The 19,633-nt window shown below is 46.4% G+C and overlaps 1 protein-coding gene across 18 annotated transcripts in view; it reads right to left on the bottom strand.

The window, feature by feature from the left end:
- The window catches only part of AFDN (afadin, adherens junction formation factor), a 126,308-nt gene that overhangs the window by 7,055 nt on the left and 99,620 nt on the right, over nt 1–19,633 (bottom strand). For 9 of the 18 annotated variants that reach the window (XM_037020919.2, XM_037020925.2, XM_037020924.2 and 6 more), the window contains 9 exons: nt 16,051–16,116; nt 15,783–15,856; nt 15,230–15,348; nt 13,662–13,856; nt 12,972–13,063; nt 12,444–12,629; nt 9,201–10,082; nt 7,106–7,141; nt 1,774–1,905 (listed from right to left, as the gene is read on the bottom strand). In XM_037020919.2, coding sequence (XP_036876814.1) covers nt 1,774–1,905; nt 7,106–7,141; nt 9,201–10,082; nt 12,444–12,629; nt 12,972–13,063; nt 13,662–13,856; nt 15,230–15,348; nt 15,783–15,856; nt 16,051–16,116 — 1,782 coding nt within the window. The remainder of the gene's footprint in view (nt 1–1,773; nt 1,906–7,105; nt 7,142–9,200; nt 10,083–12,443; nt 12,630–12,971; nt 13,064–13,661; nt 13,857–15,229; nt 15,349–15,782; nt 15,857–16,050; nt 16,117–19,633) is intronic. The other 9 variants (XM_037020926.2, XM_037020929.2, XM_037020934.2 and 6 more) reach the window with 2 other exon arrangements.

Raw genomic sequence — 19,633 nt, 5'->3', positions numbered from 1 at the left:
GCCCCAGTCACGGCCGGGACCCGATTTCTCACTTCATCTTCGTACTTGGTGTTGAGGCATCCTGAAGGAAAGACACTTTAATCTTATTTTCTACACGAAGTATGTGTCTCTTAGGTTATGGAACCAAATCCAGGATGACCTCAGTGGCTTTAAGCGGAGCTGTCTTAGTATTGTGTGAGGAAGAGCTGCTTGGTAACACTTCAGGGGCACCCCAAAGAGTCTCCCTCAGTTATGCCAAGAGAGACACAATTACATGACCTGAGAAGACATTCCAGCCAACAAGTAAATGGCACATTTTTCCGTAACAAAACAAACCATCAATTTTGGACATTCTGTATAAAAAATAGGTTATTCAGCTTCTTTTTACATTGACCACTCAATTGTAGAGGCAGTTCCTAAAACACAAGGGCATCTGACAGAGTCGTGAGTTGTGAGAACATACTGGAAGAATCAGCCCAAGAGTCGCAGCAGAGAGCATGTCCCAGCCCTTCTCCGTATGTGCATGGCCCAGACCACTGGCTGAGGCTCGCAGGGGCACAGGACTTCCCCTGACCTGTGCGTGTGGACAACGAGTCTGCACAGGGCACAGCCGGGGCCGGTAGTGGGGCTCAGAGCTGGGAGATCGCGTCCCTCCGAACAGCCCAAAAACACCATAGAAACTAAGACATCCAGTGGCTCAAATGTCTGAGAGTGGATTTCCTTAGATCATCAATTTGACTCTGAATTATCTAAGCCAAAGACTCAAGAGCCTCCTCATGTTGGAAGCTCGGCCCCTGGGAGAACCTCACAAGTGGCTCAGACACAGCTTTTGGAGAAAACATGATGCTGGCCGTTAAGAAACAGCAAAAGTCTATAAATCGCAGAAATCGTTCATTTAACCCAGGCATGTGTCCTTCCATCATGTATTTCACTCTCCTTTAAATGAGCCACATCATTCCTGCCCATCTTACTCTAACCTGATCTTTTCTACAGGTCAGGTCACTACGAAAGGCTTCCTAAATTTCTTTTCCTCAAGGGGTGAGCAGGGAGGGTGCTCTATCTAATGCAGTTCACTGGACTCAGTTATCTAGTAAAAGCTACCTCTTTCCCCACTGGAAGTCCCGCACCCAAAACTTCTGCCTTCACAGAAGGGAAGTGAGAGCAGACGGCCTCTTCCACGCGGCGTCCGGGGCGGGCGCGACCCCCAGAGACCCAGCGAGCGCCGAGCTTGGCGGCCGCGCGGCCCGGAGGGGTCTGGGGGCAGCGGCGCGGAGCTCCTGATCCTCAGAGCAGGGCAAGTTACTTGCTATTTTAAGGTTCAACTAAAAAAAACCCACATATGCAAACAGAGCAGTAAGTCACAACACCGAGATTATATACTGGGTCACATTTCCCTCGTGGCGGGCTCTCGTTACCGCCCACCGATTAGAGGGCGTTGAGCAGGGAGCCCAGGGGCAGGTCAAGCCGAGAGCCTGGAAGGCTCGGCGCGGAGCCCGGGGGCGTGCACCGCCTGCACGGGGGCCAGCCGGGCCTCGACCCGTCAGGCAGAGCCCATCCTCAAAGGCGCATGGCTAAATGGGCCTAAGAGCTCTGAAGTTCGAGAGGCAAGACGCAGAGGACAGGGGCATCTGGAGACAGTTCAGAAGAGGGGCGGATGGGCCAGACCAGGCTAGGTCTTGGTCCAAGGACAAAAGCTGGGGATCCGAGCCCTGATCTCGTCCTGAACGCCCCGGGCCCCGCCACCCCCCGCCTTCAGGCTACCGGGCACACCCGAGCCCCCTAGAGGCCCAGGACCTTGTCTTCAGCCTCCCGCCGCGCGCGCTCCTCCTCCCGCCGCGCACGCTCCGCCTCCTGCCGCGCCCGGTCTTCCGCTTCCCGCCGCCGCATCTCCTCCAGCTGCTGACGCCGCCGTTCCTCGTCCTGCAACTGGGAACAAGCACACTTGAGTGTCCGCTCACCGTGCTCCACCAGCACAAGCCGGAGAGGCACAGACTGAGACAGGAGACACACACGCACAAGTACAAAACATCGGCTTAAAACCACTGCTGGAAGACAAAACTTCCATCTTAGGGCTCTACAACGTCAAATTAGTTACCTGAACACTTGGCCCCCACGGCTCAGAAACACTCATGAGTGGTGCCAGAGGAGGGATTCATCTCACACATCCACATGTCAAAACAAGCAGGATTTTTTACTGGCACACAGTTGGGGTCACCAGTTCCAGTCACCTGCCTCTACCACGTGCACGCAGTTCCCAGCACCTGGGCCCTTCGCCTCAGTTTCCCTCTGGACCCATCCTGGACTTCAAATTCCTTCCCAGCTGAAATTCCCACCCCCCAACTCAGAGCCACAGAATCAACCTGCAGTTTGGAAAGGCCCTTATTCTCTCTTTTTCCAGCTCCATCTCTGCCAAGGGTGCCCCCGTTCTGCTGGTCCACTGGCTCTGGGGCTACAGCCCTGCCTCTCCTGAGACAGTATATTCTCCTCTCTGCTAACTACTGGTCAAAAGTTCTTCTGTTGGTCTAAAATTCATCACCTGCTTGTTTTGTATCTTTCATCATTCAGGTTCTGCTTTTGGAAACAACAGGAAGCATATCTATTTCTCCTTTGTACTATTCAAAGTCATTCACAGAATTAAGTAAAACTGCATTAATGTAATAGAGGCTCCCTGTTACCTTTCAATAAAGCATAACTAATTTCATTCTATTTTGGAGACCTAATTAAAAACAAATTCAAAGGAAACAGTATACACCGAAATAGGCAATTATTCCTTTAAAAAAAAAAGTATAATTTTAGGTTATCAGAAGAATGTGAGTCTCATAATTATAGGTACAGATGCTATACTATCTCACAGATCTGTAAACAGGCATTTTCTTTTAAAAAATCTTCATTCTTCCAAATATGGATGGTGGTAGCAAGGAGCCTCTCCTGTGCTCAATCCGCTGCCACTACTTTCAAAGTAAGGCAGGTGACAGTGCTTTTAGCACTAAGCTTCTTTCCACTAGTTTCAGGTATTTTCATTTTCAAACATAGGCTGTTTTGTTCTTCAAAGATATGCTGCTTTACTCAAAAAGCATTCATGGCAGAAAGAAGAATCTCTTTTAATTTATTTCAAACAGGAGCTCAAGATGGTACACTGGACTGTATGGTTTACTTACATTCAGTTTAAAGGGGCATTTCAACTCGTTACAATTTTAATGACTCTGAGAGCCAATGACAAACTATTACATTAAAGCTTTGAAATTAAATGAAAAGAGTTGAGCTTACTGTTTTAGATTTTTAAAAAATGAAGTTACATGCTATCAAAACAGTCTGGTAAGAAGTTATATTTGAGGCAACAGATCTGAATAAATATAGCAGTAATTCTTTAGAATAGACTAAAGCTATTCTAAACCAAGAACTACACTAGGATATCAAAAGCCAGTATGTAAACTTGAACCAAGGTTTAGCTATACTGATATTTCCAAAAAAGGGTATTTTCACATTAAAAAAAAAATATTATGTTGAAATCTGTGCTTATAATTTTCTACTATAAAAAGACATTAACTTGCATCTTTAATTTGTAATAGAAATCCAATCAAGGTAGACAAGCATGGTGGAACAGCTGAATGCCAAACAGGGCTAAGGTATCCTTTACTTTCTGGCATTGTCACTGTAAATACGTCTCAAAGTCTGTTAACCAAATTACCCTTAAGAAACCTTCCTCTCTGTAGGGCTTTTTTACTTGTGCTCCCACCCATTAAAAACGCCCTAAAAGATTTTAAGGACCCAAATGAAGAAACCCCCAGATTAAGTGATTTTACTATAGACCTTTGGTACCTAAAGCCTGGGTTCAGGGGTCATCTCTGCAGCTTACTGGCCACTCATCTGAGAGGCAGTCACTTGGCGTGGAGGGAGTGTATATGAATGATGCAGGAAAACCAGCCCGGGGCACTTGGCCCTCCATCAGTGACAGCTCCCTCCTGACGCACAGCCCATACCTTGTTTTTAAGGAAAATGACAATTTTGTCAGAAGTCACAGTATATAAGCTTAGATCCTGACATCTCCAGCAGCAGAGGCAAAGCAACCCCTCATCCTTGGAAATTCTCGCACAATCACAGGATTTCTGTGTTCTATGCCAAACTATATACAAGCTGGTTTTAATATGAAAGCATTTCTCCTCCCAGTTTCTAGGGTAAAACCGACCCTTCCTGAAGATGGATTTTGTCTATTCCTTGGGTTTTGATGTTCTGGGGAGAGCCATATACCGCTCCCAAGGAGGGAGAGGCTTCCCCACCTCAAGCAGGTCTCCTGCCCAGCCTTGCTCAGGCTTCTATAAGGCCTTTCTTTACTCCATCCCCTTCCATGCCCAGGGCACTCTGGAGGGGTACACCCAATTTCCACCACCTCACATGGAGGCCAGACAGCAAAGCAGTCTACAGGGAAGATGCAGCTTGGATCGTCATGAGGAAATCAGAGAGCCGTGGAAATATGCAACATCACAGCAGTGCTGTGAAGGGGGAAGGGCTTTCCTGCGATGTGCCAGGTCTCTGGAGTCGGCAGATGGACCACTAACATGTCTGCAAGCAAAGCTGAGACTGCCACTCACATGATTCCTAGCAGAAGAGTGATGAATAGGAACGCAGAAAATTCTGCTTAGAATCTTGCCTCTCACTGTGATATTGGGCAAATCCCCTAAATACTGGCCTGCCCCTGCTTCGCAGGACTGCTAGGAAACACAGGAGCATAAAAGTTGTAATTATTCAGCAACCTGGAGCGCTACATGCATGGGTTACACCTTCTGTCATTCTGGAAGCCACCATGCCCGCCCAGCCCACCCACAGTAGGTAAGGAGGGGCCCTGCACAGGGACAGAACAAACAGCATCCAGAGCACTTCTCTAAGGGACGGGGGGCCACAGCAAGGTCCTGAGGACTCTGGACACCTGACAGGTTTGTAACAGGATCGTCGCAGCTGCTCCACCAAGCAGCCAGTACAGGGAACAAAGGCAGAAGAAGGGATGCGGTGAGGTCTGTGCAGCCTGGGGTGGTGTGAGAGGGTCAGTGCCCAGAGGGTCAGTGCCCAGAGGGTCAGTTTCGGGAAAGCAGACTGCACAACCTCCTGATGGGGAGAAGAATGGGGTAAAAGTGATGGTAAGGTCTGTATACTGAGCAACCAGAGAATATGCAGAAATGGGGAAGGCCAAGGCAGAGCAGACGGAGCTCCACAGGGATGAAAGGGGAAGGACACACCAAATCTGAAGTCTTGTCTGACGCCAAGTGGAGGTGTGGTGTGGGCAAACGCACACTCAGGTCTTCAGTTTGAGAGGGGTCTGGACTAGTAATGCCAAGAAGGGTGCCACTAGCATTAGTACTCGCCATGGGTGTGGGGGCAGCAGACACAAAGGCATGATCACAGACCATGGGAGGAGTGCCAGATCCGATTTGGGTGATGGCCACCAGGAGGCCAGAGGAAGAGCAGTAACTAACAGGTGGGGCTGAAACCTGGCTGCCCCAACAGGAAAGGACCTGCCTCATTTATTCCACTCGCACCCAAGACATCTGTGACAGTGCCTAAGAAAACACTTTAACACTGCACAGGGCAGAGCTGCTACTATGTCACATGGCCCTTCTTGTCCCAAAGACTGACGTCACCGAGAAGCTCCCCTCACCTGTCGATTCTGACCCAACCAAGCACTCTACAGCATCACAGGGTATGGACAGTAACATTAACATTCCCTGGGGAATAAGGCTACAAAATGCTCAGTAATGTGGTGGTTATGGTCCTTATTTACATGCAAAATAGTTATCTTTAAAAAAAATAAAACTCTTTCTTTGAAATAAAAATCTTACTGTATCCCTTAAAATATTGTCATTCATCTGTCATATCATCCCCACAGCATGAAAGATTGTCTTTGGGCCTGCAGACACTGCCTCTGGGCCTGCAGACACTGTCTCTGGGCCTGCAGACATGTCGCTGGGCCTGCAGACCTGTCTCTGGGCCTGCAGACACTGCCTTTGGCTCATCTTCTAAAGTGAGTGCCTCAGGTCAGCACCTGGCATATATGGATGCTGGGCAAGTAAGTGTTCATTAAAAGAATACTTCACACAAAGAATTCCAACTGACCAGTATTTTCCAACCAACAACATGTACACCTTAATACATAAAGACACAGGGAGAAAAACTTTTTTTTATCTTTGTCTAACGTGAAAAAAAAAAAAGCTCAGAAAACATGCCTTTCAAGTCATTGAGGAGGAAAGCTGTTTGCAAGAGGGGTTTCTCTCTGGAAGTGATATTGCCACCATGCTATTTACTAAAAAAAAAAAAAAAAGAAAAAAAAGAAAAAAAAAGGGAGGACTTAACTATTTGGAGAAAAGGCCATTAAAGTCAAACCTGGATATCTGGATTCAGGTTTTTGTTTTTTTTTTAAAGTCATGTCTGCTACTGGCCTCATATCATTTAAGTTGACTATTAATAAATGCTGACTTAAATAAATCAGTCATACTCTGTCTGGCAGATGACACACAGTATATAACCATAATAGGCACTAAAATGACCAACCATATTCCCCAATACTGATATTAAACACATTGAATTTACAATAGAATGCAACCTCAAGTACTTTTTTTGGCAAACAAACAAGTGTGACTGAAAAACTGACTGAAATCCATGTGATATTATTAAAGAAAACAAAATAAACGCTCACTGGAAACCTCTCATACTCTACCAAACAGTTACAGCCCAACTGGCAAACAATGTCAGTACTAAGTCCATTGAGTTTCTAGTAGCTGAATATTTAAAACTGACCTCTAATGTAACAAGGATGAGAAAGGTTACTCATTGCAAAATTTCTTTCATTTTCTCATGTATTATGACTACATAGGAATACACAACATCAATTTTATGAGTAAAACTGAGAAAAGGTCAAAACCATAAACGAACGGCAACACTTTAACAGGGAAAAGCAAAGAGTAACTACATCTAAGGACATTCAGAGGCATGCTTCTAGAAGGTCAGGGAGCTACGCATCCTGCTCTAGGCCACCCCTGAGAACGGGATCTACTAAAAACATAAAACCACCACCACTAAAGGAAAAAAGGAAAATCAAGACAGGAAAAAGTACCAAGGGAAAGAAATAAGAACATACCAAATCTAGAACAGAGATTGCTGGCACAGCAGTCTGCTGCAGGCAACAGAGGGAAAAAAGAAAGATGAGGTGTGAAAAACAAAGGGCAAGTTCAGACCTGTGCTCTGCCATCAGTGCCCGCGCTCTCATGCTTCACCTGCTCACGAAGGACAACCCAGTGAGACAGGTAAAGAAATACTAATTTCTAGTACTCAGAAACCAAAAAATGCCTGCATGGCATTAAATATTTGAGTTTCATTAGTAAGATACATAGAAGAAACTAAGAAAGTCAAATCTCCCGTAGCTCTCTGATTTGCAGACTGAGGTGTTACTCTTAATACAATTAATGGCAATACACAGATACTTTAAATTACCATAAGACACTTTCCAAATATCATATTTATATTAAGAAGCTTTAAATATTCAGTGTTTTAACCATTTGGAAATACTGACAGACCTTCAAGGAGTAACTATAGAAATACCACGATGGCAGCTGCTAACTTTTCACTGTTGTTGGGACAGTTTTAAAGAACAATAAACACTAATGTCTACTTATTACCCAAAATGCCAGCTTTAGATTCAGAAGAAAGGTAAAGCCATTCTTGTCTTGTGTTTTGGGGGTCATGCACAAATTTGGCTTCTTTAAGGAAGCCGCTTGCGATGTGCCTCTAGTGACACTGGCGGAGGCAGAGGGACACGTGCTGCAATAAGCAGTGCACAGCTAACAATATGTGCAACGGAGGCCAGGTTCTGACCACTGGCCAGTCACTGGTCGAAGAATTATTATGCTAAAATTAACTAGTTATTAATCAAACAGTTGCTCTTTCAAACTGAAGAGTACTGATGGCAGACATTCTTAAGGAGTGCACTACTGGTGACTTGGGAAACACCAATAAAGCAGTCATAACTAGCATTCAGGCCTTCATTTAAGCAGGATTCCAGCTGAACCCCAGGCAAAGTTATATATACATTTGGCTGAGAATATATATGTAAGAAGCGTGTGTGACATTTCCGATAAATCATTCATAGAGCAAAGTGGAAATGGATCAGAGTGCAGGCTCCAGGATCTAATAATTATCTAAGGTTGAAAGTTCACTGGGAGGTAGAAAGATTAAATATCTGACATAACAGTTTCTGGTTTATGTCTCTAGTAGGGACAGAAGCATCAAACAGAAGTTGGAATCAGAAACAAAATCCACAAGACCAAAAGGACATGCTCTTGGCTATCTTTTCTCAGAATATTGCACTATATAAAAAAAATCACTAAAACTCATTAACATACGATAGTTAATAGCACTTTCTGCAAATTAATGCCAAAAAATGTCTCTCTGTCAACAATTCTCTTCATAGGGTAGAGAATTTTAAATTTGGTATTTTAATCATCTATTGCATCAAACTAATACAAATTTTACTTTTCTCCTTCGATATAAAAGAGGTTATTTCTGTAATATGGAGAAATACAAATAAAATCATCAATTCTCATTAGTTTATGTTTATTAACTTAATAACTACTTGCTTCATCTACCATATAACTACTACAAAAATTTTATTCCTGGCAATGGTATTAAAACCCTAAGTTTGAAGTTCTGGACAGGTCCCCTGTTGCCCACCACTGAGTGCTGATCGTCAGGATGAGGGTCAGCAAAGGGCCCGCCACCAGCCTGCGCATCACGTTTCTCCAGCACACAGCCCGCCTGGTGCTCACACTCGGTCTGCGGTGGCCTCCATGTTTCAATGGCAGAGCCGCGCGGCCAGGATGGAGCAGAGTCTGCACGGCCAAGACTTCTGATACTTTCTGGCCATTTAAGAAAAAATTCTGCCAAACCCTGATCAAGATCATTCCCAAGTATGACATTACTGGCTATTAACTTGTTTTCTCACCTGAAGTGTTAATGAGGATATGTACGAGTCTGCTAATTAAACCAGTGAAGTCCCACCTGCACTGCACTGACGCCTCTCAGGGGCGCCCCGCCCTCCCGGCCCGCGCACTAGTGGGGGACACTGGCTGCAGACCTGCCCACAGCAGGCGAGCGAGCCCAGGGGCCTCTGCCCTCTTCCGGGCCGGGCTGGTGCTGCGGGCCACACGGCGGCTCCCGGGGGCACCCCTCCCCTTTACCCGCGCTCTGCGCTCAGCCTCGAGGCGCTGCATGATCAGCACGGTGTCCACGTCGTCGTCCTCCTCGTCCTCGTCGTCCTCGTCCTTCTGCTTGGACTCCTGCAGCCGCCTCTGGAACTGCCACTCCAGCATGAGCTTCCGCAGGCGGTCGCTCTCCTCGGCTGTGCGGTCGGGCTTGCCCTGCAGCTCCCGCACCTCCTTGCTCAGCATGTCTACGATATGCAGCTGCTGCTCCTTCTCCAGCTTCTCCCTGGCGTCCCGTTTCCAGGGGTCGGGGGACAGGCTGTCCCCCGAGGCCAGCTCCTCCCTGCTCACCGTGACGTACTGCAGGTCCCTGCGCTCGATTGTGCGCGGCTGCTGCTGCGGCTGCAGCTCGCGGATGACCGTGTCCGGGAGCCGCGGGGGCGCCGGCTGCGCGGGGGGCGGCGCCTGCCCACGCATCTGGCCCAGCTTTCGCTCCTGCTCCCTGCGCTTCCGCTCGCGCTCCTCCTCCAGGCGCGCCTTCTCTTTCTCGTACCAGCGCTGCTGCTCCTCCCGTTTCCTGCGCTCAGCAGCCGCCTGGGCCACAGGAGGCCCCGGCTGGCCGGCCACGGGCGGGGGCAGCGGAGGCTCCGCGGCGCCCGGGGCAGGCGGCTCGGCCTGTGGCGGTGCGGCGGTGGGGGTCTTCCAGCGCCCGGGGCCGCTCCTGCTCAGCGTGGACGCGGGCGTGCCCGCCTTGGAGCCGTGGTCCAGGTGCTCCTGGCTGGACGCGCTGGAGCCCACCGAGCTCTGGTTTATCCACATGTCGCTGTCGGACTTGCGGTCCAGGCCCGTCTCTGCGCGCTGCCGGTCGGCTTGGTAAGCTTTATCTTCCCGGAGTTCCTCCTGGGAACGGGTAACACGCTGGAGAAAGAGAAGGCTGCTGGTTAGGGTTCAGCCCGTTACCAGAAATTGCTAAAAATTCACTAACATCTCATCCAGAGAGAAGAAAATTAAAGAAACTGTTAGTGCAGCAGAGGCTGACCACCCTGGCTCAGCAGCACTGTGCGTGACACCATGTGCGGGACGCGGCAAGTGACAGTGACACGCACATAAAGTCATGGGGGTGACACCGAGCAGTGCCAGTGCACTCTCCGTGCAGAGGCGGCGCTGGACTCCGAGGCTGGCACAGAGACCAGGGGCTGATGGCCTGAGAGAAAAGATGGAGGAGCCGGTCGGACTGTGCAAAGAGCAACTTCTCTGCAGATGCCAGTTATTGGTAGGAGGCTCGATCGCACCTCAACCATCTGCCCACCTGTGGCGGAATCCCACCAGCTGGAGGGCAGCCTCACGAGCCCCTTGGCCGGGCTGTCCATCAGCAGGCAGGCCAGCCCCGGCTGCGGAGGGCTTGTGGTATGGGGCGTGTCCCACAGCATGGTGTGAGTCTGTAGGACACAAACCCGTGTGTGACACAGAAACAATAAGCCATCTTCACAGGGCCTGAGGTCTGAAAAATGGCCCCTCTAAAGGTAGTTGCATCTGATATAAATGATTCACTACAACGTCTAAGTCAGAATTTTTTCCTGCCCTTTTCATGAGTAGAAATTGAAGATGCAAATATAGAAAGTAAACTGCTTCCCTTTCCTTAAAAAATAAACCACCATCAACAAAAAAAATGAAGTATCACTTGAAAACACAGCAGCCTGGTAGCAAAATGGGACATTTAATTCCAACATTCTGCCGCAGCTGTACTAAATACACAGAAACACAATGTCTTGGTGAGAGCTTTCTGCTATGGGAAAACAGACACTTTATAAAATTTCAGAGTTCACGCCTTCAGTCACCCGCCACTCTGCACTGCTGCGAGATCTAGCGACCCCGGGTCACCACTGCGGTCCTCAAAGCCTCGCGTTAGCTCCACCTCCCTGGTAAGTCTGTGTTACTTCAATATCCATATACACGACCCTTCAACACCCTGGCTCTCAGGTCCCTGACTTCCTCGTCTCGAAATTATTTATCCATGTTGAGAGGCATAAGCAAACTGTAGTTATTTGCCATAATGTGCAGGCTTACTAATGAAACTCCCATAAAATAGGGGAAAAATGATCACCTTGACATGCAGAAGCAGGCTTTCCTAAGGGCTAACAAAGTATGTCGGTGGAATGTGGTGTAAAATTACTTTATTGCCAAAGAGAAATTTGGAGCAAGGCCTCCTCTCACAGCGAACTCCAGCTGGCTACGAGAGTTGGTGGGCAGGTGAAGAGCATCTAACACTTCCAGAAAGACAGCTTCTAGGGCCTCTCTGGAGGAAAATGGGTGGGACAGACCCACAGACAGGATGAGATGGCCAGAGGAGAGCCGTGAAGGACCCAGGTCTAACACCTGTGCAGGGAGCTCCTGCTGCCTCAGGACAGGCTCCTTCTCACGATTCACGTGCCCTGTGAGCTCACCACCCCACCTATGGCTTCTCATCCCTCTGGGCTCAGCTCAAATCCTACCTCAGTCTGAGGTCTTGTCTGTCCACTCAAACCTAGGAATGATTATCCCTCAGGATTCACCATCTGGCATACACACTTACTACACATCCTAGACAGTATCCATTTTTAAGGACACATTTAATCCCTTCTTCCAATGTTTCACAGCGTGAAGCTATCTTTCTAAAAAGAAAAACATATCTGATAATGTTCCCAGCTCAACTACCCAGGCTGACAGACCCTTCTCTTCTAAACTGGATAAACCTGACTCCCTAGCCTGTCACATACATCAGGCCCTTCCATGAGGTTGCAGCCTGCCTCTGCCACCTGGCACCCCACTGTGCCCTCCCCTACCCAGGTCCCCACCACACTGAACCTGAGGCTCTTGGTCAGCTGCACATCTCTATGCCTGCTCCCTCTTCTGTTCAGGCGGCCAGGATGCACATGGGAGCGAGGCACCACTCATACCAAGGCTGACAGGTAGTTGCGTCACTCAGCAGGGCCCACCTTGAGCAGCACTCACACACCCCCTGTTCATCTGTCTCATTTTCCAACCTGCGCCGTGACCACCTCTGCACTTCCAGTGCTTTGGGCAGCTTCTGATACGAAGTATGGCAACAGATCCCTTCCCTGGCCAGTTCTCTACCTCCACTGCTTCTCCTCAGTTAACCACAAAACCAGCTACACAAAGGTGACCCAGCAGCGATGGTGCCCTCCGGAGAACACCAACGGCATCTCGGAAATCAGCAGGCTTTGACTCTCAGCTGGTGTCGCCTGGAAAGCTGCGAATGATTGTAGGGTCCCTGCTAACCTGGACTGCGATACTGGAAGGATTACTGTCTGGGTACACGTGTGGCTTTTCCTCGTAATCTGACCACTGGCTCTGAGGAGGAGCCATCCGGTCCTGGGACTTGGAAGCTGGGAAGGTGAAATACTCTCTGGTGTACGTCTGAGTGGGGATGGGGTAGGCTTCCGGTCTGGGCGGTGGAGTCTGCTCCTGTAAAGTGTGCAGAAAACACAAATGTGAGCTTTTTGCAATTTGCACAAAAGACTATTTAATTTCTAATGATCTGTTTTAAAATACAGCAATGACCTGTTCAAAATTTAAAATATCTATTTCAAAAACTGTGTTGAAAGTGTTTGAGCCTATACTGAGAATAATGGGGAACATTTTATTTTACCCAGACTTATTAAAGCTAATTTGCCTTACTCTTACATCAAGAATAAAAAAATCAAATTCTCAGGAATTACTGACAGCAGAGTGTACCCTTGGCAGCTAATGCAGGCTCCCTGGGAACCTGGCATTAGGTGGGGTACAAATGCTCTCATCTCATCAGACCTCAGTGCAGAGGTTGCCAGTGGAGACAGACGTTATCTTCGAGGCCGTTCCAGGGGCATATGCGCTTTTCCCTCCAGGACTGGGAGGCTGATCTGTTGGAAAGAGTCAGGAAAATAAAGTTTAATATTGAACAAACCAGATGCGACACAATAGGAGCTCTGAAGGGTAGCCAACACGTGCCACCCATCTTCACACTGCCAGTGAGGTGACAGCAGAGGCAGAATCAAGCCTGGAAGGCGGCACTAAGCATGGCCACTCCCACCTCCTGAATAATCAGAGCCCAGAACAACCCAGTTTTATCTGTAGACTAGGGACCAGCAAACTCCTGGCAAAAGGCAGATATTTCACATTTTTGCCCTGGCTGCGTGTCCGCCTGCTGCCTCTTCCTTTTATTGTCAAGAATCTTTCAAAAGCATAAAACCATGTGAGCTCCTGCTGAACATTATCAATGCACCTGCCCAGAGCAGCAAATGAATTAGAGGTTTTCCAACTTGGTTTTTATTTCCTGTTAGAACATTCATTCTGATATCCCTCATGAAAATATGCCCCAGCTAGCCCATACATGCAGATAATAATTTCCTTTTGGTAACTAACAAGCCTCAGAGCAACCCTGCGTGCTTCAGCTTGCGGCCATAGTATCCTGGGAAGAGAACTCAGGACACGAGAAGGCAGGGCCGGAGTGCTTCTTACTCGCTACGTTGGGGCTGGAGCGGTGATCGGCTCTGTCCTTCGTCAGCCTGTCGTCACCAGGCTGTCTCCTTGGCTCACTGTATTCTGCCCAAGGCAGCTGAGGGCTCTCGGGTGACCCATTTTGAGCTGAATTATTGTAGAGCTCAAAACCTTCACTCTTTGGCCGGGGTTTACCTGAGCCACGACGATCTGAAACTGAAACCAAAATGCACTTACAATCTCGCATTTATTCAAGGTTACACTCTCTAGTTAAAAAAATAAAAGGTGACTTTCCTAATACGTGGAATTCTGTAAGACTTGACTTTAGCAGAAGAAATAAGATGATTTATTTTTACATAAGGGTAAAATCTTTCTATAGAAGTTTAAGTTGTCAAATTGAGCAAAATTTACTGGGCGTGCATGGGAAAAAGTACTCTCAAAGCTTATTTTCTCATAAACTTAGCTGTTTTAAGTAACAAAACTACTTTTAAAATAACTTTTTAAAATGTAAAGACAAATACGTTTCCCTCCCTTTTAAAAACATTAATCTTTCAGTGACCCAGGAGTGGCATCTTCATGAATGGCCATAACTTGATGTGATTACTCTTCATTTTTTAGTTTTATCTTATTGTTTGATGACCCTGATTTATTATCTATTTCAACAGTTTCCCTCTTTGATTTCCAACTTGTTGCATTTGCTTATTTTATGTGAATATAAACTAAGAAATGAGATAGCTAGAATGTTAACTGTTACATTATGAAGCAAGTGGCAACTGTGCCGAGGAAGGGCTATAGTGCACACGTGGTTTTGTCAGGGTGCCTTTCAGGATGGTCCCTTCTTTTGTTCCCGTGAACAGGAGAGGCCCCGGCTCTCCGATGCCTTCATTGTTGCTGTTTTGTTATTCTTAGGCCTAGATTCAGGTCTGGGCTTTGATGCTCCCAGAATACTGATCAGTGGAGAAGAGAGCTCTATCAGGTCCAGATTTAGAGGCTATGCAAAGAGTTAGCAAAATAAATGTGAGGTACAAAATGATTTAAGATAATGTGAGTCATAATGGTTTGTTCCTGTGGTTTCTGAACTACTTTAAAAAGCCCTAAATTTACACTGATTTTATTCTGAGATTATTGATGTAGCTACAAAATCATAGTCCCACCAACAAATCACTTCATTCAAGTTGAGCTCTGCAAAATGAACTGTGTGTGACCAGCTAGCCATGTCCTATCACAGCATGGGCAGGACCAAGGCAGCCGTCCCACACCTACAGCTCCTTTGGCAGGGTCCTACTTGCTCTTGAAAGGCTACCAGGACAGGCTGAGCACATGGGGCCACTGGCAGCCAGCCCACCCATGGGTCCTAGGGGGCGGCGGCCTCATGACTACCACTTGGCTGGAAGGTTGCTGGCCCACACTGGAGTCCGGACTCTGGCAATTCACGAGCTAGCTATCTGAGGCACCTTGTTCAAGTCTCCCCTCCTCAGAATCCCCGTCATGGGAACTGGGAGAGTGAAGGTCAGAGTACCTGGACCCTGTAAAAGCCCCACGTGAGCCATAGGGAGAGCCAGCCCCTGCCGGCAGGAGTCGGTCCTCACCTCTCTGCATCATCGGGGACGGCTGGTTGAGCAGGGTAGCAAGACCGTGGTAAATTGCTCCTTGCTTTGCCACTTCCAGCGTTACCACAGAACTCGTTCTGGTCATGAGTTCTGCCGCCCTAGGAGGAGAGGGCCGAAAATTTAAGAAAAACGAAGCACAGTGCCTGCTGTCTCGATGGCAGAGGACTGCATGTCTACGGCCTCGTCTGCCATTCTGAGCAGTAGTCCTGCCCTGAGGACCCTTACCTGCTGTCCCCCTACCTTTGAGAAGGAGCCATACACACATCACCATTCTAAGGCATATTCAGACATTCCAGAAGTGCTAAGAGTACATTTTTATTAAGCTTCAAAAGAAACTTAGCTGCAAGCTAAGATATGTATTTACAATTTGCTAACAAATGAGGTGCCATGCACACCAAGGGTTTACATTAATGAACGGAAAGAGTAAGCTATAGCTTTTCAGCATTACTTTTTATCTCCCAATTCCAAAACATTAATGTAAAATACCCTAAAAATGGTAATACCAAGCTTTAAACAAATAAATTAATGATACCTTTCCTGAGAGAGTCCTACCAGACTTCGCCCATCCACACTGAGGAGCTGGTCACCCGCAGTGAGCCGTCCATCCTGTGTGCCCCAAAGCGTATGTGGGGAGGGACAGCAAAGGGACAGGAAGAAGAGGCTGGGTTAAGTGTACTTATAATTGTTCACTTAACAAGCAGGAAACAGTGTCTCCTGACTACGAGTACCAGCGGGATGCATTCTGTCATTTGGTAAATGCACGACATACTGGAAATTATATCTTTAAAAACTATACTAACCACATCAGCAGCACCTCCTTTTACAACAGACTTCACGTAGATCCCAAGTTTGTCTTGACCAGCACCCTAAGCAAAAACAATGTAAGAAACACTGCACTGAAAATACTCAGTAAGAAATACAACCAAAAATGAAAATTTAAAAAACAAAACATGTACATGGAGAACTGTTAGAAAAGTCCTGGTTGTTTTTATGTGAAAATTATAAATATAAAAACTGTGTTGATGGAAATAACCCTCTATTTGGTAAACATAAAGAAACTAAAGGAAATGTACCTATTTTATGTTTCCAAATTAAGAAAAATCAATTATTAATAAATCAGTCGAGAAGACTGAAAAAAGGTAATTTAAGATTGGTTCTGAATAACAAGTGTATGTGAACTAAAAACTTATTTATGATCTCTACTCTTAATTACTTTAATACAGAAGCAACTACTGTCACATTTCTGCATCCCAATAACTTAATTACATCCCTTTGGACCCTTTTTCTTTTCATGTAATTTGAAATTTAAAATAAGGAAATCCTTCTTGTGGCAAACAGGAGGGACTTAAGTAGTAATAGAAGATAATGCAGAAAATACTCTATAATACATTATTCATGGACGGATCATGTATGTAACTCTAAATACATCCAGAGCCACAAGCCCCTATCCACACAAAATGCACATCAGCTCCCTGCATGCTACATCATGGAAGAACAGGGAACGTCTGTGAGCTAGAACTAAGTAACATATACAACTGCTTTACAGAATCACCAACATTCTACTTGGACATTATAATATAAAAATCAAAGTTTGGACAGTTTATTGGTAATGCCAAAGGATGCAATCAATCAGATGCATGAAATCTCACTGGGAACTCACTGCCAGTATTTTACAACTATGTGACCTAAGGACATATTTCTTAGGTCACAACTTCAACAGTGATGAAATACTGTGGCATGAAAGCAAAACAAGAAGGTATCACAGGAAAGAAAGGGATTCCATAAATGACTTCATCAACATGCACATCCTACACCCTCTGGAACCACGTGACCCCCAGGGAAGCTCTTCGCTCCTCCCTTTAGTTGGTGCAGGTCGGAGGGGACAGTCACGAGGCCCCCCACTGCCCTAGAGAAAAATCCAGCATAGAACATGCCACTGTTTTGTGAGTCTAAAGCCATCTGTTACACATCTTGTTCCGAAAAATTTAAAATAGAAAATGTCTCAATTTAACAAAACAATTTAATTCTGTGAAGCAGTATGTTTCCCATTTCACGTGGTCACATCATCTGGGGGCTGAGTTAATGCAACAGCAGTGCACAACACGGCCATGCGCTCTCCCGCAGCTCCCGACACTCTGGCCTGGCGCGGTATGCTCACCCACACCCACCTCCATGTACGTCCACAGTGCGACCTCTCTAAGACCCACTGCGCAGGCTCAGCTGCCTGCGTGCCCCTCAGACATGGCCCAGCACTTCCGAAAGCATGACAGCCAAGGGCACCCTGCGGTCCTTGCCTAATCTTGTCACCAAAAATCATTATTGGGAGAGCAAAGTTTGTACCTTTTTGTAAATTTGAAACTTCACAATAAGAAAGTACATACACATAGTATGCAGTCAGTAAATGGCACCTTTCTGAATTTTAGTATGTCCCTTCGCAAAAGAGCAGTAAACACCTTCACCTGACTTCATTTACGCCAATACTGAATTTCCTTGCATCTACGGCACTAAGACACAATACAAGAGATTACTCTAAGGCAGTCCACCACTGCCCTCGTTTTTTAATTTCCCTCATATAATCTAATTAAATGACTCAATACACATTCCATACTTTTATGTAATCTATGATTAATTGTTTAATTCACAATTCAGCTGTTAAATGACAGTTTCACTCAGTAGATACTCCTTCAGTGCCTACACTATCCTGACCCCGGGGCGCAAGCCGTGGATGCAGTGGACAAGCACCGCCCTCGTGGACCTCGCACTTTAGAGTGGTCATCTGTGCAGTCTGGAGTGGGGACACTGAAGGTCTCTCATTTTCCTTTTTCACACATGCTGCATATTTCCCTACAGCAAGTACCCTAGGCCAGATTTTTGTTTTTTTAAGATTCCAAAAATATAGTTACTTTTTTCTTTTGCTTTTTGTTTGGTGATAAAAAAGCAATGCTGATGGAATTCTAGGTTTTAGTGTGTGTGGGCACTACCTACACTTTTACAAGCGTTGTTTCCTGGTAATGTAATGTCCTTGTAATTTAGATAATAAAGACTGTCCTTTTAGTAAGACAATTACTCCATCTTTGACACAAACATGTTTGGCAGTAATCCTAGTGACACAGCATTTTTAGTAACACTGATATAAACAATAAAATACCAAATATGCATTTTAAAACCATAAATCAGGCCTTCTTCCCCCATTTCTGGGGCAATATATTACTGTAATATCATACTAGGAATATAGAAAAAAATCTCATTTATTTAGGCAAACTATAATGAGAACTTTTTCTTTCTAAAACCTTGGGGCAAACTGACGTGAGCAGGGAGTAAACGCAGCCCTGACCCCCCTTGCAGACCAAGGGCCCGTGCACACATGTCCAGGGCACACATTAGCTCTTCGCTGTGACTTTCACTCTCGGAAGGTGTCTTTGTTCCCACTCACAGCAAAGCGTAGCCGCACTGCGTCATCACTTCTGCTTCCACCTGGTAACTTAGAGCAGCAATCCCACACTTGAGGGCAGCTCCTAGGTTCTATCATTTCATAACCACTTGACATTTTAGGCAACTAACACATAAGCTTAAATTTAGTAGGTGTTCATGTGAGTTGAAAATATTATTTAAATAATCTGAAACCCCAGAACATTTTTAAACAAGTAATTTACTATACTGAATGCAACGTGAAATTCAGTAAGATTAAATACTGAAGTAAACTGATCATGTAATGCAGATACAACGCACCATCATGTCATGTCTTTAAAGGGGCAGAAGCTTATATTACCAATTCTAGAAAAGACGTGGTAAAATGAGGGAGCTCCCCTTAGGACTATTCTGTTCTCTCTACACCCAACCTGCCTTCAGACGCCCCATTCCTAGACAGACCCCCGAAAACGCTCCTCTGAGACCAGCAGTGGGGCCACTCCCAGGGGCCGTATCCCACTCAAGCCCCTCCCACAGCCCCTCCCGCCTATGCAGTACTGTGAGGCAACGTGACTGCCACATCCTTTCATCATCTGGTTCCTTGGCCCACCTGCCAACTCACTCACCATCCCGAAGTCGGGCAAGACAGAACCTCTTCTTCACGTACGGATTTCCCACGGATTTCCTTTGTTCCTCTGCCTTGTACATCAACCCCTTGTTCAGACAGCTCATCCCTGCAGCTCCCTTCCAGAGCAGCTTCTCAAGTCATGACCTTAGAGGCTCCCACAGTGCGGTCCATTTCTTATTTTAAAAACCTACTGTGAGGATGTCCAGAATCTTACTGAATGAATACATTACTAGGCTAGGAAACAGCTGATAGGTCCATATACATGAGCTGGTAATACATGGTAACAGTGTAAAATTACAGGCTAAAAAGCGAGAAACACTAAGCATTTTCATTTGTGGCACTAAATG

This window comes from Manis javanica, chromosome 13, assembly GCF_040802235.1.
Source record: "Manis javanica isolate MJ-LG chromosome 13, MJ_LKY, whole genome shotgun sequence".
NCBI classification, from domain to species: Eukaryota; Metazoa; Chordata; class Mammalia; order Pholidota; family Manidae; genus Manis; species Manis javanica.
Note: the sequence above shows the minus strand (reverse complement) of the source record. Positions and strands in the feature narration are given on the sequence as shown.